The 26522-nt window shown below is 36.4% G+C and overlaps 1 protein-coding gene across 3 annotated transcripts in view; it reads right to left on the reverse strand.

Moving 5' to 3' along the window:
- COL14A1 (collagen type XIV alpha 1 chain) overlaps positions 1–26522 on the reverse strand; it is a 202731-nt gene that overhangs the window by 136595 nt on the left and 39614 nt on the right. For all 3 annotated transcript variants that reach the window (XM_081070910.1, XM_081070912.1, XM_081070911.1), the window contains exons 6-10: positions 9544–9699; positions 8528–8647; positions 6897–7061; positions 4209–4370; positions 1799–1950 (exon numbers count right to left, since the gene is read on the reverse strand). In XM_081070910.1, the coding sequence (XP_080927036.1) occupies positions 1799–1950; positions 4209–4370; positions 6897–7061; positions 8528–8647; positions 9544–9699 (755 nt within the window). The remainder of the gene's footprint in view (positions 1–1798; positions 1951–4208; positions 4371–6896; positions 7062–8527; positions 8648–9543; positions 9700–26522) is intronic.

Below are 26522 nucleotides of genomic sequence, written 5' to 3' on the forward strand. Positions count from 1 at the left end.
ATCGAATATCTCACATGCAGAATTGAAATCACAAAGCAGAAATATCACCAGCAGAATATTTCATTAAATATTTTATTTGTGCCACGTCTTCCTTTCCACTGCAGCCGTCAGTTTTCCTTGAATGCCTACATCAAGTGATGCACCATTTATGACATATGTCCAAAAGTCCCTTATCAATTCCTATCTGATGGAAATTGCATCATTCCCATTCTAATCACATCACGTAATAACAGCTGACATGTGATATTTTTCCACAGAGCTTTGGGAAGCATTTAAAAGGTTTATTAGTCATGAAAAAGATAAAACCATTGGAAGCACTCTGATTTTTTTTAAGTCCAGATGATCAAAACCTCCATGATCTACTTTTTTAATACTTAAAAAAAGTCCTAACTCCTGCCATAACACAGAAGAAAATTGTGAAACATGCAGAGGTCAGTAAGGGGTTAGAACAATAATAGGTTAGCACTTAAAAAAAAAAAGAAAGAAAGAAAGAGAGATTTCATCACATTTTAACATATTTCCTGTGAATTGCCGTCTCAAAGGTAGGAACTGGGAAGAATCCAATCAATCATCTGGCAATACTGTGTTTCCCCAAAAATAAGACCTAGCCAGACAATCAGCTCTAATGCATCTGTTTGAGCAAAAATTAATATAAGAACCGGTCTTATTTTACTATAACATAAGACTGGGTCTTATAATATGATAATATAATATAATATAATATAATATAATATAATATAATATAATATAATATAATGTAATACCAGGTCTTACATTAATTTTTGCTCCAAAAGACGCATTAGAGCTGAGTGTCCGGCTAGGTCTTATTTTCGGGGAAACATGGTAGGTATTGTCCTATGATGGCCAATACCTAAGAAAAACACCAGCCACAGATGCTTCTCCATCACACTGATCTCCATAAACATCCAGGAAATCCCAAACCCTGGAGGACTATATGACCACATAATTTGGAACACACAGACTTCATTAATGCAGTAAGTTCAGACCACTTCCAAAGTAAAAAGAATACATGAATAGCAAAAGAAAGTTCTGACCAGAAAACTAACTACTGATTTCTTTTGCTTTAGAACTCATTAATGTTCAAAAGAAAAAAAATGTCAAATAAGTTATGTTAGAAAGGGATACATGGGGGGAAGGGTGAATGGATTGGGGGGCGGCTGGTGACCACAGGATGGCCTCATGGTTTTTTGAGAATTACTTTGGGGAACTTATTCAATAGTGTTTGGGGATTTTGTTGGGTGTCCGATGGACATGTGTCCTGTTTGGGAGACCACCTCAGGGATGCTGTGGATGCCTGGTCATGGCATTGTACACCAGAGGCTGGACATTAATGAATGCCAACTATAATTTTATGTGTATAATGTGATGGCTCGGTGTGAGGTCGGGGTGGTGGTGGATGGGGGGAGGGAGGTTCACGGTGTGAGGGATGTAAAAATAAAAAATAAAAAGAAATAAAAAAAGAATGCAAAAAAAAAAAAAAAGAAAGGGATACATGACCAGTTCTGAGGGTTATTTGATGGAGGTGAGAGGAAATATAAAGACCATTACTCAGAAAGATGGGAGAACAGAGAACAATATGGACACGTGGAAATGTATTTAAGCCAAATAATTTTACATGTTTATGACAGAATAATCTCCATATATATATATATATATATATATATATATATATATATATATATTATATATGGATGTATCCATTTCTGTCTTGTCCTTACTCCTGGAGAAGACTTGAGAGAATAAAAATAATGGTTTGAAAATATGATCTCCTTATTACCTCATCTGGTTTTCCACCCCTGGTGGGATAATACACGACTCTGTATTTTTCCACTTTTCCTGGGGCATGAGTCCAGTTAACCATAAAGCTTCTGGCAGTGACTTCAGAAGTGATCAACTCGGTAGGTGGCCCCGTGGTGGCAAGGGCTGAGGCTAAATGAAAGAAACATATAAAATGAACTTCTTTCCCAAAATTATTTCTTATGAACAAAGAAAATACCCTCAGTTGATTTAGTGATTTATTCCTACATTTGTTTATGCAACATTTAAGTGTCTATTAGGTACCAATCTCGATGTTAGGTTCTAAGGACACAAACTTAAATAATATCTAGTCCTTGACTCTAAGGAACTTTTTTAAAGAAACTGCTATAGAAGAGTAAAAAAACAAAAACACAACATGAATTGGGCATGTGTGCATGTACAGATACTCTTCTGAGCTCTTTAGAAGTATTATCTCATTTAATTCTCAGTAGTTGTTATTATTCTTCCCATTTTGTAGGTGAGAGAATCAAGGCACAATGAAGTTAAATAATTCGCCCAAGTCTCACAATTAGCATGCATCAGAGATTAGGACTTGAGCTTGACACAAGAGCCTGTGTTTTTAAGCATGAGAGGGCACAACCTCTATACTGAAGACATCAATTCAACCAATGGCCAATTATCTAAAAATAAGAAAAGAACTAACATACTAAATGTCCACTACGAGCTAGACACTGTGTAAGCTCTTTGTGTGTGTCACATACATGTTAAAGCAAATTATTCCCTAAAAGATTTGGGCCATGTAAAGTTCAAGGTCCTTGAATTGTAGGATTTCTTTATCCTCTAGGGGCACTTACCAAGGGGAGTTTAGTAACCATAATACTGGGGAAAACCATAATTATTGAACACTACCTCTGGCCACAAACTGATTGCATGCTTTATCAGTAACCACATGTAGAGATTTTTTTTTTGTATGGGAAATTCTGGGCTGTAAGATAGTCTCATGAAGAAACTCAGAGAAGTTTGTTCAGGGAACTACTGCTTGGCTGCCCAACCTATTCCCTCAACAAAATTAAAAACTTTGGCTCTGCAGAAGCCCTTGCTAAAAGGATGAAAAGACAAGCTACAGATTAGAAGAAGATATACACAAACCACATATCCAACAAAGGATTCATAGCTAGAATATAAAAAAAGAATTCTCAAAACTCAACTGTTAAAAACTAAACAAAAAAACAAAACCAAAAGAAGTTCGGTTAAAGTATGGGCAAAAGAGAAGTACTGATATTTCACCAAAGAGAATATACAGATGCAAAATAAGCATGTGAAAAGATGTTCAACTTCATTAGCCATCTGGGAAGTGCAAATTATCATCACAATGAGATATCAATACACACCTATCAGAACAGCAAAAAAAAAAAAGAAAAGAAAAGAAAAGAAAAAAGTAGCAATAACAAATGTTGGTGACAATGAATGGAAATTGGATCATTCATATATTGCTGGTTAGAATGTCAAATGTTATGGCCACAAAATATTTTGGTAGTTTCTTAAACCAGACTAAACTAAATATGCAAGTACAATATGATGTAGCTATTGTACTCCTGGGCATTATCCCAGAGAAATAAAAACATAAGTTCAAATGAGAACCTGCACAAGAATGTTCATAGCAGCTTTATTTGTAACAGCCAAAAAATGGAAACGAGATGTCTTTCAATGGGTGAAAGTTTATACAAATAGTGGTATATCCATACCATGGAATAGGCCACAGCCGTAAAAAGGAAGGGGCTACTGATACAGGCAACAACTTGGATGAATCTCCAGGGAGTGAAAAAAGTCAACCCCCAAAAGGTTACACAACGCGTCGTTCCATTTATATAATATTTTCAAACTGACAAATATTTAGAGATGGAGAACTGGTTAGCGGTTGTCAGGGGATAGGGAGATGTCTAGGGAGGGATAGAAAGGAGTGTGGCTATAAAAGGACCACAGGAATGATCCCTGTGGTGGTGCAAATGATATATGGCGTGACTGCAACCTGCCTCTGACCTTGTACTGTGGTTTTGCAATAGGTCACCACCGAGGGAAACTGGTGATGTCTACTCAATCCCTCTCTACATTATTTCTTACAACTTTATGTGAATATACAGTTATCTCAAAATCCAAAATTTAATTAAAAACAAACACACAAACAAAACCATGGTGGTCCCAATGCAACAGTGTGGAGAGAATTATCCAGTGAGTGAAGTGCCCCTCCCTCACGCAGAGTCACCCATCTACTCTGTTTTCCAATCTGATGATTTCAAGTCTTAGGAGAATGGAGGACTCGATTGAGAAAGCCAAGGTGAAAAATAGTAAGACATTTCATAACCCAGGAGAGACTGGCTCGGGGTCATACCCACAGGCGCCGAATGGCTGCTCTGGGCCACTCGTTTTACCTCTGATCTCCCGGTCCTGTTCTTCCACCCTGGAGCACACGGTTCTGGTCAGGCTCTCCACGACCGTGTGCATCAGGTCAAATTCCGCGACGTTGTACACGTGCGTGGTGTCCGGTTCGGAAGCGATCTCTTGCAGTTCATTCTCATCCGCGTTTTTCACCCCTTGCAGTGAGGACAACAGGGAGGGTGGTGACATTCAGGTGACAAAGCAACTGTAGCTGTTCCCAGCCTGAGCTCGTCAGTCTCCATGCAATCAAAGCACCTGCTACTGCAACAAGGCACAGCTCCTGTCCAATGTTTTTTAAACGTCTCCTTCAGAATCATTTTTAAATGACCAATCTTAATTGGGTTCAGTCTATTTTAACAGGAAGGTGTGTTGGTGAAACTAACTTCTGTTTTGCATGAATATTGCAGAAACGAGAGTAATGAAACCAGTATTTTAAACTATCAAAACAGGTTTAATTTCTATAAAATAAGCCTACTTAAACTGAGAGATATTGCTAGAATAAAAATAATATATAATGATAATTACATTATTATTATTATTATTATTATTTAGTATTAAGGGAAACAATTTTGAACATACGCAGGTATAATTGGCTGGATAGTAACCACCGTAGTTTTGTTAATGCTAATAGGTGAACTCTGGTTCTTCCACAATATTTACTGAATTGAGCGTACCTCAGGTCAAGCTCATTGCTGGGTGTTTGGAATACAGCCCATGACAAGAGTGGTACAGAAACCCCTCAGCCCTTGCGCAACTTTTCCAGTCTTTCTTAGCCATGGATGGTAATATTTAGAACATGCTTATTATGCCCCAAGCACTTCAGGGTTTTCTGTAGATTAACACATTAATCTGCACAAGCAACCCTATGAGTTTGGCACTACTGTTCCTCCCATTTTACAGATGAGTAAACCAATGCACAGAGAGGTTAATTAACTTGCTGGAGGAAACACAACCAGGAAGTATATGGCTGGGATTCCACCCAGGCAGTCAAGATCCAAAGTCATATGCTCTTAACCACTGTATCTCGGAAGACTGCACATGAAAATGGGTAAATATTTGGTAATGAAGTCTATTTCTAGAAATAGAAAAAGGGAGCCATGGGGTTGGGATTTATGGGTGTGAAAGTAGACTTCTCTTCCCCAGGCTTCAGCAGACAAGGAGCATTTCTTCATAAATTCCTGACACTGCAATCATCTAAGGGTGTTTTTAAAAAAGGTACCACAGAAGTAAAGAAGAGACATGACCTGGGGCAACATGAATTACTTCTTAGATGCCTGGCTGTGCCGTTTAATTTATCTTCCAACCTCAACACACTGAGTAACAAAGCGATGGTTGTCTCTCAACTATTTGCTTTAGGGGGAACATAGGATAATAAATACTACTGATTTTCAGGTAATTTCCAGAGAAAAAGTCCAAATCACATTTGAATTCACTTCAAGTTTTCCTTAAAAACTCATCCACTCATTATTAACAAGACCACAAAATGGAGAGTAAACACATAAATTAATCCTCCATTAGTTTAAGTCTTCCGCAGGGATTTCCTTTGTTGGAGAAAAGGATAGTAAAATAAAAACTGAAAATGAAATCAATCTCTCTGATGTTTCTTGCCTGAAGGACAAGAAACTGCAATAGCTTCTGCAATAGCTTCTAAAATGCACAGTTGGATCTGGGTCCACAATAATAAAATAACATTGGCGCATGTTGAAGCAATGAGCTTCATGTCAATAATGTTTTTCACAGCATTTAATTAAAACCAACAAGTGTGAATTTATATAACACTTTTGTGAGGAAGATAGTCCCAAATCTCTCTCTCTCTCTCTCTCTCTCTCTCTCTCTCTCTCTCTCTCTCTCTCTCTCTCTCTCTCTCTCTCTCTCTATCACCTTTCCAAACAAAACAGTTGGTTGCAAACAGACTGGAAAGAGGAAATGGTCATCATGATTTGGAAGGAATTTTTTTGGTAAGGATTTGTCCTTGCCTATCTTTGCGCCCAGCACCCACCACAACACCTGGCACACAGAAGATCAGCAAATACTTCCTGAGTGAAACCACATTTTGAGTAGCAAGTCTAGGACTGGGTCAGAAGAACTGTGTCTTATTCTGGGCTTGTTTGTGTTTTTTCGATCTGTACAAAATAGAAAACCTTCCTACTGCCTCAATATTTTGCAGTGATTCTGAATGTGTGACATACACAGACTTTTGCACCACCATGATACCTTACAATGGGTTAGTTTCAAAGAAATAATACTGCATATTTAGAATTGCGTACGTTCTTTAAATAGCTACAGGACCTTCATTCCATGACAATGATCAATTTGTTTCTCCCTGTATTACCACAGAAGAGATAGCTATAACGTGATACTAAAGAGAAAAGTCCTGCATAACTAAAAGGTAACATATATGTACCTAACCATTTAGCTTTATTCTTTTCGCAATATTTTACGTATGGTGTCTTACCTAGAGATCTTATATTATAGGATATAATATAACATATCAGTAACCATCACTTCCATTTTAAATGTAAGGAGGTCAGCTCAGATTATATAACCAGCTATAATGAGAGCCAAGACTAGAAAGTGCTCAGGTCTCCTGGCTTTCCATGAAGTGCACTTCGCTTACTTATTGTTTTAAGTGGTCATGTATCTGTGCCCATTGTTGAAACAGAACCATAAATAACACATACCTATGGCAAACAGTTCTACACCAGACTCACGAAGGTTTCTGGATGGTGGAATAATATCATCCTGGGACTTTCCATCTGTGATTAAAATGCCAATTTTGGATACGCCAGTCCTTGCTCCTGCTTCTGGTTTAAAACTATTTTCAAAAATGTAGTTCAAAGCAAGACCTGGGAGGAAACAAGGAAAAATAAACACAAACCAACCACCTCTAATAAAAAGCCTTCCAATGCTGCAAAATGTAACCACAAAATGAGTAACTTATTAAACTAAAGAGGTTTTTATTAGATGTTAACTTTCATCTTCATTTCTACAACAACTTCTGCCTTGACGGATTGAATAAAAAATTAATACCCAACTGGAGAGAGGTAATAAAAATAACTGAATACTGCATCATTTCAGAAACCAGCTTTTATAAAGAACGTTGAATTCATGGCCAATGGATGTTGACAGATCTTTTACAAGAAAGTCTAAGTCTTTATAATTTAGGATAAAGCAAGAATACCCACCCAATGACAACTGTTCCGAATATTATCACTACATTTTCAATTTTGTTCATGATGGTCTAAAGAACAAACAAATTTTTTTTTTTATCTCTGTCTTTTTCAGGGGTAGTGAGGGCAAATCTAAAATAATAATTGACCTCCTAACTTTTGAGTGTGACACTTTTTACCCAGGAAAAAAAAATACTGTAATATCCTTATTGTATCTGTGTTTAATATATTTGTTGTTGTATTAACAAAAACCCATTAGATTATACCTCAAATCAGCAAAGCAATTATCAGGATTTCAGTGGTTTGCTTAAAAGTCAATGATAGCATCTACATTGTTTTAACTGAGAATCTACGTTGTGTGCCTGTGAAAGGAAATAGCATGTACTAGTTAAAACCTTTGATAATCCCTTTGGCTGGGATAATTATAATCTAAATAGTCTTACGTTCTTCGTTTATCAAAAATACCAGTGAGCCAATGATCCACAAATGATAACTACTGTTGCTGTTTTCATGATAATTACTGATTGAGGATGAAGGCAAAGAAAATACCTTCTTTGAAAATAAAGTAGGAATTTGTTTTTACTTCATGGGTCGCTGGAGGAGAAAACAGTTGAAAAGACAGGAAGGAAAAAGAACTGGCCATGGCTAAGACAGCTCCTGAAGCCTGAGGGATTGATTCATTCTCTTGTAGGTCAACCAAGCCTGTCCTGGGACGTTATATTCATATACAGCAAAAGGAATGAGATGTCTGGATTTTAACTCTTTTTTTTTTTTTTTTTTTTTTTTTTTTTTTAGTTTCAGGTGCACAAGACAAGGTAATACTTAGACGTTCATCATTTATATCCCTCACACTGTGAACCCCCCTCCCCCCATCCACTATCCCTCCGACATTGCACCGAGCCATCACATTATATATATAAAATTATAGTTGGCATTCATTATTGTTCAGCTTCAGGTGTACAGTACATTGATCAAGCATCTACATCTTCAAGCTGAGTTTGAGAAAAGAGCCATCTGAGAATGTTAGATTCTGGTTTGATTTCAGAAAACACTCTCCTAAGTCTTACAAAGCAGCAGACTAAAGTAATAAAACATTCTTCGGCAAAATATATTGCTAAAAATGAGAACTAAACAAAACATACCTGTTAGTGTATTTCCTCCCTTGTATGGTAGATTTCGGACAGCTTCGATCACCTCATCTTTTGTGCTGAAGGCATTCAAGTGCCATTCTATTCTGGGGTCGCCACTATATTGTGCAAGACCTGGAGGAAAAAGAAGAGAAAGGCCACCCAGAGAAGATGAGTTACTCAAAGGTCTAGTGGATTATTCGAAAAACTAGAATAATGAAGGGCCTCATTCTTGCAACGTTCTTTTTTTCTGCCTCACTATGTACTTTCAAGAAGGATTCCTGGCATCAATTTAAGGAATTAAGTGGGGGAATTAATTATCTGGGGTCTGGGGAAATGCATGTATTTTCTAGCCATTTAGAAGTGACTACATAATTAGTAGGTACTTAGCATATTTTTTAAAAGTCTGATTGTGTTTGTAGATAAAAGGTCTAGATGTATAGGTTGGTTTTTATTCTCAAAGGAAGGAGTTTCCTTAATGGCTATTTAAAAGTGCAACGATGAGACTTTAAATAATAAAGTGTATATGTTGCCCAAAGATTTACAACATTTTCACTTGCTTTTCATCTGTTAGATTTAATTTGGCAAAGATTATCTTATACTATAAATTTATTTCCAATTTCCACTTTGTTTGGTTCAATATTTCACTGGATTCAGCTGTGTCCTTTAAATAAATAGAAAACCTTTACATGATAAATTCTTAAGCCAACTGTAACTTTAAAACTATTATTATTATTATTATTATTATTATTATTATTATTATTATTGTCATTATTATCATCATTAGTCAGAGAAGATTTTGACTTCCAGAAAATTTAAATGTGTTCAATAATTAATTGAATGACAGTATCATAGCAAAAATTAGTAGAAATAAATAGTTATTGATCCAGACTCGCACTTTTGGTACCATCCCTACAGTTGATTCTATAATTCTGAAGGCCACTTTATAAAGAGGTTCTCAAATTTCCTAAGAAGCATCCCAGAAGTTTGACACTTTGACAGCTGACTGCTGTCAATCACAGAAGATGTACCAATTCGTGTCTTCTCAGAGCCCACGTCAAATGCTGTCACCAGGTTTTCCAAGAAGAGCCGGACCAGTCTGAAGTTGAATCTTCCAATACTCCAGGAACCATCCACCAGGATTACAATATCAGCAATAGCGGGAGTTTGACAGAAAAATTTCACTTCTGCAAAGTACAAACCAGAAAAGCATCTGTGTTACTGTTGGAACTTTGAAAAGACTGAGTTTATTTTAATGTCTTTCAGATAACTTAGTGCTAAGAATACAGTAAAGTTCCCATGAAGGCAACCATAGTTTTACAACCCTTCCCTTAAATGCATTTGCACTAGGAAAAAAAAATGTGGTAACAGCTGGCAGCAGAGCCAGTGTTCTGGAAATAGTTAGCAAAACACTGGCAGGTTCACACCATCCTGGCAACTCGAGCCTTCTGCATATTTTAGAAAGTAGTATCTGTACGAAATCATCCAGCTTTGGGTTTCAGCCTGTAGATTCTTTCCAGGAAAGGTCTTAGCAACATCAGGGTGGGAGCAGAGATGTGGAAGACAGCCAGAAAGCAGAGGCAGCTCTCCTGTTCTGATAAGTCTATTCTAGAGGAAATGATAGAAGAGAAATATGGGCTTTCTGAATTCAAGCAAAAGTCAGGGATATGCATGTAGTACAAAAAAGATACACAGACCTTTGCTAAATTAGGAAGGGTTTGGGAAGAAGGAGATGGGAAAAGGGCCCAAGAGTTTCCCCAAATTGAAATTCTTCTGCACACATATCTCCCTTGATACATGGGAGATACCTTCTAAGACCCTCAGTGGATGCCTGAAGCCATGGACCACGGATAGTACTCTCATATATATATATATATATGAGAGAGATGAACTATATATATATACTGAACTATATATATATGAGAGAGAAATGTATACACTTTTTAAGAAAGGAAAATACTATATTAAAATTGTAATACTCGATATATACTGATAACAAAAGACAAATACAAGTCACATTTGATTTCTGCAATGACAAGAGATGTTCCAAGTGGTTACCATCAGTGTCCAGATACTTCTGATGACGGCAAACTACTGCTTGAACAACACTGACCAAAATGTCCACTGGTATACATTTTTTTGGCACCCCCTACATATATACATACACACACACATATATGGTTTGTGTATATACATACGTACATATATGTATGTATACATACATATGTATACACACACACACTAACCTTCTTTTCCTATACATGCATACCAATGATAAAGTTTAAGGCTTTTCTTTGGCATATCAGAATTGCCAGCATCACTACTCTCTTGAGCTTTCGGGTCATTAAGTAACATAAGGGTGACTTGAACACAAGCACTGTGACACATTGACAGCCGATCTGATCATCTAAATAACTAAGTGACTAACAGATGGGGATCATCTGCAGCATGGAGATGCTGGACAAAGGGATGATTCGCATCCCGGGTAGGGTGGCCCAAGATGGCGCAGAACAAGATGTCAGCATGTTACTCAGAACGCCACACAATTTAAAACATATAAATTGTTTGTTTCTGGAATTTCTGATATAATATTTTCAGAAGACAGTTGACCGCAGGTAACTAAAACCATGAAAAGTGAAACCCCCTTTAAAGAGGGATTAGTGTATTGTGCCTATACGACAACAAGATTTTGTCCCTTACAATCATTTCAGTAATTGATTTTGAAATAGCACAATTAGGCTTCAGAATAAGAATTAGAAAAAGATGCCCAGTGCCTGGAGTGGCACTGCTCTAAGCTTTATTCTCAGGGGAAGCCTCAGCCTGCAGGGATTGTAGGAAAGACGCCAAGGGAGAACAGCTATCTTGGCAGCAGAAGAGGAGGCTGTTGATAGGTAGGGAAGGTTTGTGCCTGACTAGGGGAAAACCACCACATACAGTCACACAGAGCCAACATACTGAAATATTCTTACTTACTGTGTTTAAGAACCCTTAAAAATGTCATGGCATTGTTAATTAATATTTATACTTTTAGTAGTACTCCTGCATACTGTAGTTTGTGCTTCCAAAAAAAAACTGCTTAACTGCTGAATTTTCATACTAGGACTGGCGACCATGAATAAAAGTGTGTGTGGGGGGTGGGGGGGGTGTATGTTTGTGTCCATGTCAATTTCTTGAAATTGCTCATCATAGCCCTAGTTTGTTTTCTAACATTAAAATAACAATAAAACAATACTAGAAATATAATTTATGTAATTAAAACCAAAATACAGAGTGTTCATAAATAAATTGAATATACTTTTTTCCTGGGGAGCGGGGGGAACACTTCAACTACTATGGTTGGGTTAGGCAGTTTAATATATGTCTTTGCACCTAGCAGGCCACATTTTGCTGAAAGGACCTTGATATTTCCCCTCCCCCCAGACATAAATGTGTAGAATATCTAAATCCTTTTACAAAATGGGGGAAAAATATATTTGGCAATGAAATGCTCATACAAATATAAAAGTCATAGAGTACAATTCAATCCAAAGGTAATACATTACATCTCGGGGCACCAAATGTTCCTTCCTTAATAACCAAATACAAAGTACCACACTGGAATAGTCTAAAACAGAATAATGCAAGAAATCATGGGACATAAATTAATTTGTTTTTTGGAAATAATCAGGGAAAACTGAAGTCTTATAAAGCTTTAATAATCTATTTCTCTCACTTTTTTCAAAGGGGAAACTTACTTCAAATGGAGAGTAGTTATTCTTTCTCTTCTGAAACTATTGGGAATATTATTTTATTTTTTTAAAAATTAATTGTTTGGGTACAAAGTAGATAAGGTCTTAGGAAGGGAACAATTTCTCTTTGCTTATTTAGAAGAGGAGTATGAAAATAGGTATATTTTATTTTAAAATTGTTTCCAATTAAAAAAATGTTCTGTTTATTTAGCTCATTCAAGTCATTTTGACTTGGGGATTCTATATAGCTCTAAATTCTATACAACTCCAAAGTGAAATATAAAATTAACTGACTATAAATTAAAAGATTGATGAATTTAATATTAAAATATTAAAAGTCGTTCATCAAAAAAAAACTTAAGAAAAATGAAAAGAGAAGTTACAAATGGGAGAAGACATGTACAATATAAAAATATTTAAAAAGAGGAGTAGCCAATTGGCTCAGTTGGTTGAAGCGCAGTGCTCATAACACCAAGGTCACCGGTTCGATTCCCACATGGGTCAGTGAGCTACGCCCTCCACAACTAGATTGAAAGCAATGATTTGACTTGGAGCTGATGCGTTCTGGAAAAACACACTCTTCCCCAATATTTCCCAATGAAAAAAAAGTAAAACTAAAAAAAAAACTAAAAAATAGTCAGTATCAAGAATATACATATATATATATATATATATATATATATATATATATATATATATATAATAGATGCTTCAGAGAATAGGAAATAAATGGCCAATAAATGAAGAGAATTTTAACTACACTGGTGATCACAGTAATAAAATTAAAAAATCAAGACCACAATGAGATACATTTGTGCTCAATCAACTGGAAAAAATGAATAAATTTGATACCATTTACAATTGTTCCAAAGATAAGAAAATATTTAGGTATATACTTAAAACCTATGCAAGGTCTGTGTGCTGAAAATTATACTATTGATAGAAGAACTCAAAGAAGACATAAATAAATGAATCAATGGAGAGGAATACCATGTTCATGGATTGGAAGACTGAGCATAGTAGAGATGTCAATTATCCCAAATGGATCTATAGGTTTAATCCAATTCCAAAACCTCTGAAAGGCTTTTTCTTAGACATAGAATTAGCTTATTCTAAAATTTATATGGAAGGGTCAGACCCTGGAATAGCTAAAACAATCATGACAAAGAATAAAGTGGAAGGAATCATTTTATCACTTTTAGTAGATATTTAGCCTACTAACTATACAGATATAATAATCAGTATAGTGTGTTTTTTAGAAGGATAGACACATGCACCAATGGGAAAGAACAGAAAAAACAAAAATGTTCTCAACTATATGATTACAAATCTAAATAGGATTTTAGAGAAATGTGCAAAAGTACTTCAACAGATAGTGCTGAAGCAATTGAACATCCATGCAAATAGATGATAGATAGATAGACAGGCAGAGAAATAAATAGATAAACTTGACCTAAAACCCATACTTTATACCAAAATTAATTTAGTATGTCTCAACTAATGTAAAAGTAAAACTATGAAACTTTTAGGGAAAAAATAGAAGAAAATCTTTGGAATGCAAAGAAAATCTTAGTTTCATAGACTAAGAGTTCTTAAAGTTGACATCAAAAGTACAAACCCATAAAGAAAAATTAACAAACTGAACTTTATCAAAATAAAATACTTTTGCTCTATAGAAACTCATATGAAAAAGATGAAAAAACAAGCTACAAACTGGGAGAAATATTTGCAAACCGCACACTCAACACAGGATTAGTACATAAAATACATAATGAACTCTCAAAACTCCCTGGTAAATATTAATAAAACCAAACAATCCAATTAGAAAATGGGTAAAAGACTTGAACAGATTTTTCACCAAAAAGGACATACAGATGGAAAATAAGCACATGAAAAGATGTTCAACATCATTAACCATCAGGAAAATGCAAATTAAAACCACAGAAGTTTTCAAAGTACACACCTATCAAAATAGCTGAAATAAAACATAGTGATAGCAACAAATGCTGGCAAGTATGTGTAGAAACTGGATCACTCACACATTGCTCATGGGAATATAAAATGGTATAACTACTCTGAAAACAGTCTGGCACTGTCTTTAAAAAAGTATACATAAAATTACCATGCAAACCAAACCACTGCACTGTTGGACATTTATTCCAGAGAAATGAAAAGTTACATTCACATACACAAAAAAGTTACACAGATGTTCATAGCAATTTTATTCATAATAGCCAAAACCTGAAATTTGTCCAGATATCTTTCAACAGGTTAATGGTTAAATAAACTGAGGTGTGTCCATACCATGTACTATTATTCAGCAGTACAAAGGAAAAAAAATCTATTGATACACACAACTTGGATGAATCTTCATGGAATTATCCTGGTGAAAAAAAGATAATCCCAAAAGGTTACCTACTTCATGATTCCATTTATGTAACACCTTTTAAATGAAAAAATATTTAGCAAGTGAGGACTGATTTTCGTAGTTGTCAGGTGGGAAGCAAATGGATGTGTTTATAAGAGCTATAGGGGAATCTTTATGGTGAAGGCCCTGGTCAGCATCTTGGCTGTACTTGTGGCTACACAAACATACACATGTGATACAATGTATAGAAGTAAATAAACACACACATAAATGACTACAAGTAAAATTAGAGAGGTCTGAACAAATGAGTGTATTGTATCAATGTCAATATGCTGATTGTGATATTGTACTAAAATTTTGGAAAACGTTACTACTGAGGGAAACTGGGTAAAGGGGTACACAGATTATTATTCCTTATAGCTTCTTGTGAATCTACACTTATCTCAATAAAAAGTCAACCTAAAAATATTAATAATAGAAATGTCTAATAATACCATGCATAAAAAAAGATATGGACCCTCAGAATCTCTTGTACATTGCTAGGAGAAATGTAAATTGTTGCAGATTCTTTGGAACACCTTTTGGCAATTTACTCCTAAAACGGAATATTCCCGTAGAAGCTTGATAGTAGCACTGTTAAAAGTAGCAAAAAGCTGGAAACAGTTCAAATGCCTATCAATAGGAGAGTGGATCCATAACTGACATACAGTAAAATTTTATATATGAACAAAAATAAATGTGCTACATTGAAATTCAACAATCTGGATGAATTTTAGCAACATATTGCTATTTGGTGGGTACCAATATCTAGTGGGGGGAAAAACAAGTCCCAAAAGATTGTTACTAGCGTGGTATCATTTTATAAAGGTAAAAATAACTAATACAAAAATATTCTCTTTTGATAAACACATATGGATAAGATAGATCTATGTAAAAGAGAAAGCAAAGGGATGATGAAGACACAGTCCAAGGTGGTAATTGCCTGGCGTGAGGGGAGCCAAGGAGTTTGATGGCAGCCGTGCCATATGGTTATATGTGGGCTGTGATCAAGGTCTTAGTTTTATGAGGGGAAAGCGGTTTGGGTGCATGTGCCATTAAAAATATAACTAATGAAGTAACTCATTCTAAAAAGAGGAAAGGAATCCTATCTAGCATGCAGAAACTATTGATCAAAAAAAATAATTTTAGTGTTTCTGTCATACAACATAAGAACCAAACTTTAAAAACAAGCTGCAAGTCCACACATTTCATTTGAAATTAAGACCTGTGACCTGTTTTCTAGTTAAAGACTAGTCTATGTTACAGCAGCAGGAAGATGTCATTTTAAAGAATTTCAGAAGTCAAAAAAAAAAAAAAAAAAGAATTTCAGAAGTCAAAAATCTATAATTGGCTTTGCAGTACAAAGTACGATTTTTCTTCAAGATTAGTGCACACTCACCTGGGAACTGTGAAAACAGTACTTTTTTTTCAAACACCTTACACCCTGATTATTAGCTCTAAGATACATCTAAACACAAAGATTCTGAGGGCTGTTCCCACTATAGCAGGTACAAATACAGTGTGCCCACCTTCAGTAAGATTTGCTGTAGGTAGAACTCCTGTGGTGTGCTTATCCTATCGACAGCTTCTGCCAGAGGCAGACATGTATTCAAATACCTGGGGCACAAAGGTAGTTTCATAGCTGCCATATTCCAGTTCAATAATCACATATCTCAAACGTAACTCCAGCTGCTATGGTAAATCTTTTAAAACATATATTCATTTTTTTTAAATTAAATTTTGAGTATATTTAAATCTTATTAAAGTAAGAGCCCAGATTCAGTACTGATGACAAATAATATCTCCTTGAACTGGCAAATATTACTATTTCAGCATTCTTAAATTAAGAGAGATCAATCAGAAAGAAAGCATTCAGCATCTTAAAATGTGTTTAAAAATCAAGAGATAAAAAACCAGACACACCTGAGTGCCCAGGTGATCACTGTGTAAAACTCTGCAGCCAAAGGTAATAGAAAACTGCTTTTAAAAGGGATAAGTACATCTGCTTTTACTGTTAAAACAATATTCCATAATTAGTTATCTTAAATTAATCCTTTTTGCCCTCAATATTGTATTTCAAGTTAAAGCAGAGGATCAGATAAAATTATTTCTTGAACAGTATTTTGGCTCTTGGCTTAACATGAACTTTATCCGAAATGCAATTCTGAAAACACAGGTTAACGTAAAAAAAAAAAATAAATAATATTTTTTTTAAAAAAGCTAAGCAGCTGACCACAATCAAAAGAAGTCACCTAAAATATGGACTAGATCACAAACACTGTGATGTCACAGACAGAATCAGAAAGAATGATTCCCTTTATGTTCTGTACCTTCTAGAGGTACCAGATAAGGCGGTCAGGAAAAGCTAACAATTCACCAACATTCCATATCTGAGAGTTACATCCATCATTATATTAAACCTTAAACCCTTTGCATTTATGTGTTGATTTGGTCCTCACAACAGCTCTATGAGAAAAGTACCATAATTATCAGTCCCCTTTGCAGGAGAAAACTATGATACACACAGGCTGTGTGATATTGCTCATGGTGTCGCACAGTAAAAATGTGATAAACCTTAGATGTGAACCCAGGACTTAATCCCCATAATCTATGCTCTTAACCATAGGGCTATACAGACTTCAGTAAGATACTTGACATTATACAAATTTGGAAAGCAGGAAAAGAAGGTCTGTCCTATGAAGCGGCATGCCCACAGGATTTGCCCCTGGTGTGTCCAAGGCTAGTGCATGTCATTTACAAGCATCTCCAATTATCCGTCTAGAATTTTTCCCCCTCAAATGTACACACTGAGGAGTTAAGTAGCCCGTGTGAAAAGTGTTCTCTTAATCATTTTATACCAATTTTACCATGTGACTAACATCATGAGAAAATTTGGTATTGAAAATGTTAATTCAAATAGCTTGAATTAGTATCAATCTGTTTATTACTAGGTTGGTGCAAAAGGAATTATGGTTTTTGCAATTATTTTTAACATTTTAAGCCACAATTACTTTTGCACCAACTTAACAATTTGCTATTATGCAACTAATTGTCTGGATGAAATTTGTTCATTTACTAAAAATGTATTTGTTTAATATTTACTATATACCAAGCACTGTTCTGTGCAGCCAGGAACACAACAAAGTTCTTACCTTTCAACAACTTAATTCTTAGTGAGAGTAAACAGACTCTAACACAACGTAAGTTCAGATATTTTGAAGTGCTTTATAAAAATAAATAAAGTGATATAAAGAGTAGTTTTATTGGGGAGGGGGTAAGTGCACCTTTAGTTAGAAGGATATGAAATTAGCAAATTAAAAGTCTTTCTGGGCCGCCCTGGTGGCTCAAGGAGTTGGAACGCTGTGCTCCTAACTCCCAGGTCTCTGGTTCGATTCCCACATGGGCCAGTGAGCTGCTCCCTCTTCAGCTAAGATTGTGAACAACCGCTCTTCTGGAGCTGGGCTGCGTGGGCAGCTGTGTACAGCCATGAGCTGCTGTGAGTGGCCCACGGACACCAGCATGGGCCAGGGAGCTGTGTCTTACATAACTAGACTGAGAAACAATGGCTTGAAGCGGATGGGGTTCGGGGTAAGCGGAAGATAGGGGGGAAAAGTCTTTCTTTTACATCATATTATTCTTTTTGTCCTAATGGCATTCAAATTAAAGATGTAATTGTGATTTGTGTAAATATACAAATACAATATTTATGGAGAACGGTATTCACCAATATAGTTAATGAAAACAAAAAGAGAGAATTGACAGAAGCAGCCTTTTTCTGCCAAGTAAACTCCTATCCATCCTTCAAAACTCAGGTTTTGAAGGAGCTCATCAGCTCCATAAAGCTTTTCCAACAGTCCTCAGATGGGACTCCCTATCTCCCCCTCTTTACTGGCTCTGTGCTTGTTGTACTGGTTTGTTGTACTAACACTGGACTATTATGATCTGTTTCCATTTGTCTCTCAGACTAGACTGAGCTCCTTGAAAGGTAATAAATTTGTACCTTATTTTGGCATCCCCTTTGGCTCAGCTCTTGGCACATAGTACATCAATTAGGGTGAACTACATTGAATTATGTTGGTAAAAAAAAATTCCTCTTTTCACATAATTCCTATTTCCGGCAAGGCATTAGAAAAATGAACCATGATGGATCAATTAAATGTCTCTCCTCCCCCGCTGCTCCACTACTACACTGGGAAAGTGGATTACAGTGATTTAGGGATCAGGGAGATTGTATCAGGTTTGCCTGTCTTCCTTGATATTTTTCCAATGCTGGAGGCGAAGCTGAATGAGAGGAGAACACTACTGTTTTTACTCACATTATGTTCATATGCATTCAGAAAATTTTCACAGTAATTTTTACCAGAATTAATCTGATTCACTTAGTGGCTCTGAATTATTTTTTTTCTATGCCACTAGCAAAATATGTACATAGACCATTCATTAACTAAGACATCTGATGGAAAACTGTGGTCATAGAACACTTTTTCACTTAAGTCTCCCGTGAGGTTAAATTCAAATTTTCAAACTAAGAGCTCGCTTTCAAGATTGGCTTCAGCTGCATCCTTGAATATATATATATATTTTTTAAGTAAAGATCATGTTACATTTGCCAAGAGCTCAATGGTTCTAAGAGAGTTTTTCAATACACTGGCACATTCTAATTCTCACAACATTTTTGTGGCGAGCAGTTAATTGTTCTCATTTTTCAGAAAATAAAATTGAGGTGCAGAGAGACAAGTGTACGTCTTCGTGGTTACTGGCAGAGCCAGACCTGGACACTAGGTCTTACAAATGTTCCCATATGCCTTTCCATCATACCATGCTAGCACTTCCATAGAATATGTCCTCACAAAACCACCATGGTCACCAGTTATCAGTCATATTAATGTTACAATTTGTCCATCTAGCAGGTGGGGGTCAGGGGGTTGATTTCAGTTGTAGCTGGAGCCTATATTAATCAGAGTGAGCTTAGTATTCATTTAGTCTGGTCTTGGCGGAGGCTTACCTTTCAAAGCATCCCCTACAGATGACTACCCGATCTAAAGTAGCACACCCCATCACTCTCTGCCCTTATTCTGTTCTATTTTCATTTTCAGAACTTTCTACTTCCTAGAAATATACAATATAATGTGATGGTTAATTTTATGTGTCAACCTGACTGGTCGACACATAAAATTAACCCTGGACCACAGGGTGCCCAGATATTTGGTCAACAATTACTCTGTGTCTGGAAGACTGTTTCTGGATGAGATTAACATTTCAATCTGTAGACTGAGTAAAGCAGATCGCCCTTATCCAATTGAATGAAGACTTGAATAGAACAAAAAGACTCAGTAAAAAGGCACTGCTCCTGCCTGAATGCCTTAAGTGGAAACACTGGTCTCAAACTGAAATGGCCCTTCTTGGATCCGAGCCTGCCAGTTTTCAGACTAGAACTTACCCCATAGGTTCTCCTGGGTCTTCAGCTTGCTGACTGCAAATCTTGGGATTTCTTAGCCTCCATAATCACATAAGACAACTCCTCTCTCTCCCTCTCTCCATATACATATGGAGAGAGAGAGAGATACATATCTCTATATGTATATATATATATATGTGTGTGTGTATATATATATATATATACACACACACAAACACACACACACGGTGCCAAAAAAATGTATACACATTTTAAGGAAGAAAAAAACTATTAAAATTACACTGATGGTAACCACTTTGAACACCTCTTGTAATTGCAGAAGTCAAACGTGACTTGTATTCATCTTTTGTTATTGGTATATATTGAATATTACTATTTTAATACAGGTTTTTCCTTTCTTAAAATGTGTATATATATATTTTTGGTACCCTCTGTACACACACACACACACACTCACATCCTATTGGCTCTATTTCTCTGGAGAACCCTGACTGATACATATAATTCATTTATTTACTGTAGCAGACACTTTTCCTTCCTTCCTTTTTTTTTACAGTAATCAAAAGACTTACCATTTAGTGACTGCTTTCCTCAGATGTTTTGCATATGTCTTTTCCATTTAAGCCTGATATTAATTCTATAAGATAGGTGTCCTTCTCATGCCATTAAAAAAGAAAGATTAAGTAACTACAAAGGTTAAATAACTTGCCCATCATTACTCTCTGAACAGGTGGGAAAGCTGGAATTCAAATTCAGGACAGACTCCATTGCCTAAACCACTTAGCTATTGAGGTAATGAACTCCTATTACGGAAGAAAAGTATTTGAAAGGAAAGAAGCCAGAAAGGAAGGGAGGGAGTGATGGAGAGAGAGGGAAAGAAAGGGAAGAAAAGGAAGAAGGGATGGAGGGAGGAAAGATTGCCAAGCCTTGCAATTAATGATTGCATGAAATCAAAGTCATACTCGCTTGTGCTAAATCCAACCTGGAATAAATAACACCATGACGACTAGCAGGCATGTGACCCCCAATCCCTGAACCACAGCCAAAAGAACATTTCAGCTGTCACTCAGAGCCTGCATCTCAAGAGTAACTGACAATCCATGTGAACATCACATCCATCACATTTCTCCTTTGCTCATAAACTGTAAGGGACTTGGAGAGGGCATGGCAGCTGTCTTCAAATATTAAAAGGGCTGTCACACAGAAGGGGGATTAGGTGTGTTCTGTGTGCCCACAAGGAGACAGATTTCAAGTCAATTCTAACAGTCAAGATTTCCACAGACCACTCCCTTGGGAAATAGTGAAACCTCTGTCAATGAAGGCGGAGGCTGGTCAACACTTCATGGCATGCCTGAAGGGCCTCAATCACCCTCTCAATGGTTGAACTACATGGCCCTCAAAGTACCTTCCAACCCTAAAATTTAAGATTATTTCTTCCCTCCCCCACCTACCAAATTAAGTCTATGCTATTCATCATGCTCTTCAAAGCGCTTCATAATTCAGCTTCACTTGCCCTGTCCATATTTATTTGTCACTTCATAGTAATGCAATTATTCTTCCTCCCCCAAACAATATTCCCATCTCTGAGACTTTTGACTCAATTTTTATCCCGCCAACTCACCCCATCTCTTCCTGTCTCCCCTCTCCAAACTACCACAATGCAAGATACCTAAAGCAGGTTTTACTTCCTTTGAAAATATATGGTCCATTTAAAATACTTTTACATAAAGTTTGCTCTAAAATTTTATTTGTATAATTACATGGTTATTTCCTGATTTTCATAAGTTAACCCAAGAGAGGCTACTTTTCCTATTTAGAAATAAAACTTCCTCAAATTCAGGAGCCCGTGTATTATGTTCGTAATTATTTTCAGCTCTGTATATAGTACTACGTGATTTGGCTATATGTTTTCTTTGGTTGTTCAAGGTGATTTTCTGAAAAACGTAACAACTCATTATCCCTGTTACTACAATTCATCAATAACAAACATATTCTGACATTTAGCAATTTCTAAGGCTGAAACACCTGCTCATTTTGACACCAACAGTCAGCCCTGCAGGTATAGAAACAAGATGTTTAACAGAAACTTCTTACACAAGAAGGAAGGTATCAATCGGACAAGCCCAAGCACACCTATGGAGGACAGACTGTGCCAAAATCTATAGTAAGGCTCATAGTTGTAAAGATTAAAAAGAAAAAAAAATATGAGTTCTTTTTAAAATGAGGACATTTGAAACTTATTTAAGGCAGAGCTATGATTTCTTACTACTGGAGAATTCACAGGTTAAGAATTATAAAATTTGCTGGAGGCCAACAGAGAAAGCGTCAAAATCCTTTAAAAATGTCTGATCAAGAGAGGTTAGGAAGGGGGAACCAAAGAAAATTGGAGGTCTATTGCTGGGAGAATCTCATCCTCTTGCCCTCAGGGAACTCATAATTTTATGTACAGGTATAATGCCCTTTGCAGGTGTTCAACGATTATTTTCTGAATTGCTGATTCTGTCTCATGTTTTGTTTTGTTTTTGAATTCCTGAAAACAAGAATAATAATTGCTTCACATAAAGGAAAAAACAGAAACCTTTCTGATTTTTTTCCTGATAAAAGTGTTCTTTTCATAAAAACATACTCTTCGCCAAAGCACTCTAAACCTCACTCCTTGAGTCTAAAACAAGCCAAATCCAAATGTTCAACAAATAGCTATGATAACATAAGACATTGCTGCATTCTGTATGCTAATATTTTCTCTTTGAAAAGAAGACTTTTTTTTTAAAAAAGATGGTGGAAACTGACATTCCTTAAGTGCTTGCTATGCCCCAGGTATGTCATATGTATGATAACATTTAATTCTCACAACCCTGCTCGTTCATTTTGACTACTATGCTCATTTTGCCAATGAGGAAAGTCAGACTTAGAGGTTAATATGTCTAAAGTAGCATAGCTAGGAAGGAAGCAAGGGGAGATTTCATTCCACAAGATGTTTGACCAACAAACCTGTATGCTGAATAATAAGCCACACTGATCTCAGTGAGTAACAAGGGAAATGAGAGAGAGAAAAAAAAAAGGAAAGTCCAATATATGGGAAGAAAAAAAAGCATCCTGATGAAAATGTTATTTTTTATTCTCTTAAACCTTGGGCTGGAAAGCAATTCATGCCATCTTCTGATTTCTCCTCTGAGCATGGTTACTGAGACTCCAGCAACCTACAATGGGTCTACTGTCTTCTACGTGACAAACAGTGTTTGCAGGGCCTCTGTGCTTCTGCAAGATGTTATGGAATGCTTGGAGGACAGAAGTGAGGAGAAACAGGACCAAAACTGCATCACAGCTTTTCCGTTACACACTTGTGTTAGATTAGGATTTCTCAACCCTTATTTTTTATTTAATTAATACGTTAATTATTTTCTTCCTCAAACACATCACCAAATTATTGGGCCAGTTAAACTTGCTGGACTTCTCAGTCTTTTTTAAATTAATAAATTAAATTAATACACATCACTTTTGAACAACAGTGGTTTTATTTAATCCACCAAAGAATTGAAGAATAGACCACTGCACATAGCTAGATATCCATCATGCAGAAATCGCGTCAACACTGCCTTTTATTCCTCTATGTTTCCATTTTGTCTATTAAAATCTTATCTTCAACTTTAGTGTTCTACTACCGTTTCATCAACATGATTCTGGGTGTGTGTATCTTTTTACTTATGCTCTTCAGAACTCTGTATGTTCTCTTTGGCAGCTCTACCTATTCTCTCTTTCATAGTCTCTTATTCGTTTCTTCTCATATTTTGAATATTTCTATGACTTTAACAATATTGTTTATTTTAGAGTCTTTATGTAATCATGCCATAATTGAAATTCATGGGATTCGGAGACCACCATTTTTGTGTATTCTGACTCTTACTCAAGGTACATGGTTTACTTCTGTGTTTCCAAAGTTTACATTATGGACTTTTCCTTGGCAGTGCTTTATCTGTGGCAATCAGGAATTTGAACTGAGCATATGTGCCTCAAATATCATTTTGGGTTTGCTTTTGCCAGGCACCCTATTTTTACCAGCGGTGAAAAATTTTTATATTAATTTCTTGAATGGGAGGACCCCAGAGCCTTTGAAGAGTGTATGTTTGATGCCTAATCTGAATATGGTACAGACCCATATTTATGAATTTTCAAGGACAATTTTATTTCCACTCAGGGCACAGGCATACACAGAGGGGCTTCCTTGAACTCTCCCTGAGCTGATGAGAAGAGAATCTCTAATCCACCCTACTGTTGGAGCTGAAGCACCATATCAACTGTCTAGATAATAGCAATTATAACAATAAAGAGAATAAGGAGAAGGAGGAAATGGAGGAGAAGAAGAAGGAACACTTAGCATATTCCATTGACTAGGCATCTCTCTAAACCCTTCAGTGCATGAATTCCAGCCTAACCCCAATGTCCAGTTTATGACTGGATGCAATCCCTTCCCTCTGAACTCTGAAAGTCAGGATCTAGCCAGCATTAACCTATAAAACCCACCCATTACCCTGTTTTAGCTGCTCTTTGATTCCTGCCTTACAAAAATTTAAATCCCCACCAGTCCCACTCTTGTTGAACTATACTCACAGTCCTGGGTTCAGAAGATATAAAACCCAGAATAACTCATGGGAAAGACAGCAAATTTTCCAATTTATCTCTTACCTGTGAGCTCATAACCATAAATGTATTGATGAGACGTAAGCAATTCCAATAAGTCAAAATACCCCTTGAGAATTATCATGTTCCCAGGCTATGCTCAACCACAATAAGTGCATAATTCAGAAGTACACCTTCTCCCAGACAAGAGGCTGGGAACATGTGCTGAGTCCCCTGCTAGACCATGTAAGTCTCATGATGGCAGAATGCTGCTGATTGTGATCACTGGGAAGTGGGTAACTCAGTGCTCAGCACTAAGGGATAATCACTAAACCTCCTCTATGCATTGACTGTTAAATCAATAACAGAAAAATTCGTCTATGATTATATTGATTCATGCAAACTACACATTGTAATGGTAACAGCAAATAGTTATGTAGCACTTCCTCTGTTCTTGGCATGTCATATACATTAGCTTATTTAATCCTCACAACTAACTTTTGGGAGCTCTCATGTTTCAGGTAAAAAAAAAAAAAATCGAAATCGGGAGTATCAGAACTAGGCTCCTGTGAAGGTTTATATATGAGAGTACATCCTATACAATTCTATTGGAAATACCAAAATAGACCAGCTTTCCTCAGACAAGCAATGAATTACTTGTCATCAAGTAATTCTGTTCCAACACTTTCAAAAGTAAGGATCAGCAAACTTTCTGAAAAGGACGAGATAGAAAAGATTTTAGGCAGGCAATCTGATATCTGTTCAACTCTGATACAGTAGAAAGCAGCTCTAGACAAAATGTACAGGAATGAGTATAGCTGTGCTCCAATAAACCTTATTTCAGAAAACAGAGGACTGGACTTGGCTTGTGGGCCAGTTTGCCAGCCTCTTCAAAGAAGAATTTAAGTTCATCTCATCCCCCTCTCGGAAAATGAGACCACTGGGATGGGCCCTTCCCTTACCTTCTCATTGTAGAAAACTAAAATAAATAAATAAATATTCCATGAAAAAAAAAAGAGGGTCAGAAATCTTAATTGAAAACCATTAAAAGCAAATAAAAGAAAACCCTATGCTGCTTTTCCTATCTCTCAATCCTTTTCCATCAGATTCTACATTCTTATGAAAAACACCAAAAATAACTGGATAAAGCTGTTTGGATAATAAAAGAGAAATACCAAGTGATGCAAATATGCCAATATTATGCCCAAAGGCAAATACCATTTTTGTGTGGGAATTTGTTTTGGAGTATTAAAGAAACATGTACAGCAGGTTGAAAACAAGTAAAAAACTGCACAGTAAATAACTTCTGTTTAGGATCTTAGCTCTTTGCCTTTAAATGAAAATTATAAAATACGTGAAATATGTCTTATTGTATCAAGTCACTATCAATGTAGACTCTTGTACCAAAAATTGTAGACTGTAGGGGAAACAAAAAGAAGCATAATTGAATGTGGATCATGGGACTGCCACGTCTTGGAAGAGGGGCTATGGCAAGTGGTGCATTAAGGTTTGAGTGGGTAAGGCCTTTTTGTCTCTAGTGGGCCCCCTTTATGCTCACTCTTGACCTCCTGGGAGCCCTAACTGTGGCCTGGATTGTCACCACTGTTTACAGCTTACATCTTAAGACAATTCTCCCACAACACCAGGGCCTTCAGAGGCAGGCAAATGCAATGCTCGTGCCATTTACCGTTAGACTATCATGCCTCCTGCATGCACTAACATGGAAAGTTCTCAAAGTGAAAAAGCAATTCACAGAACAAGAAATACAACATGGCAGGCTGTACGTATATGTCTGTATATTCATAGAAAAGTGACTGAAAAGTTCACATGGGATAGCAT

Source organism: Rhinolophus hipposideros, assembly GCF_964194185.1.
Source record: "Rhinolophus hipposideros genome assembly, chromosome: 13".
Taxonomy (NCBI): domain Eukaryota; kingdom Metazoa; phylum Chordata; class Mammalia; order Chiroptera; family Rhinolophidae; genus Rhinolophus; species Rhinolophus hipposideros.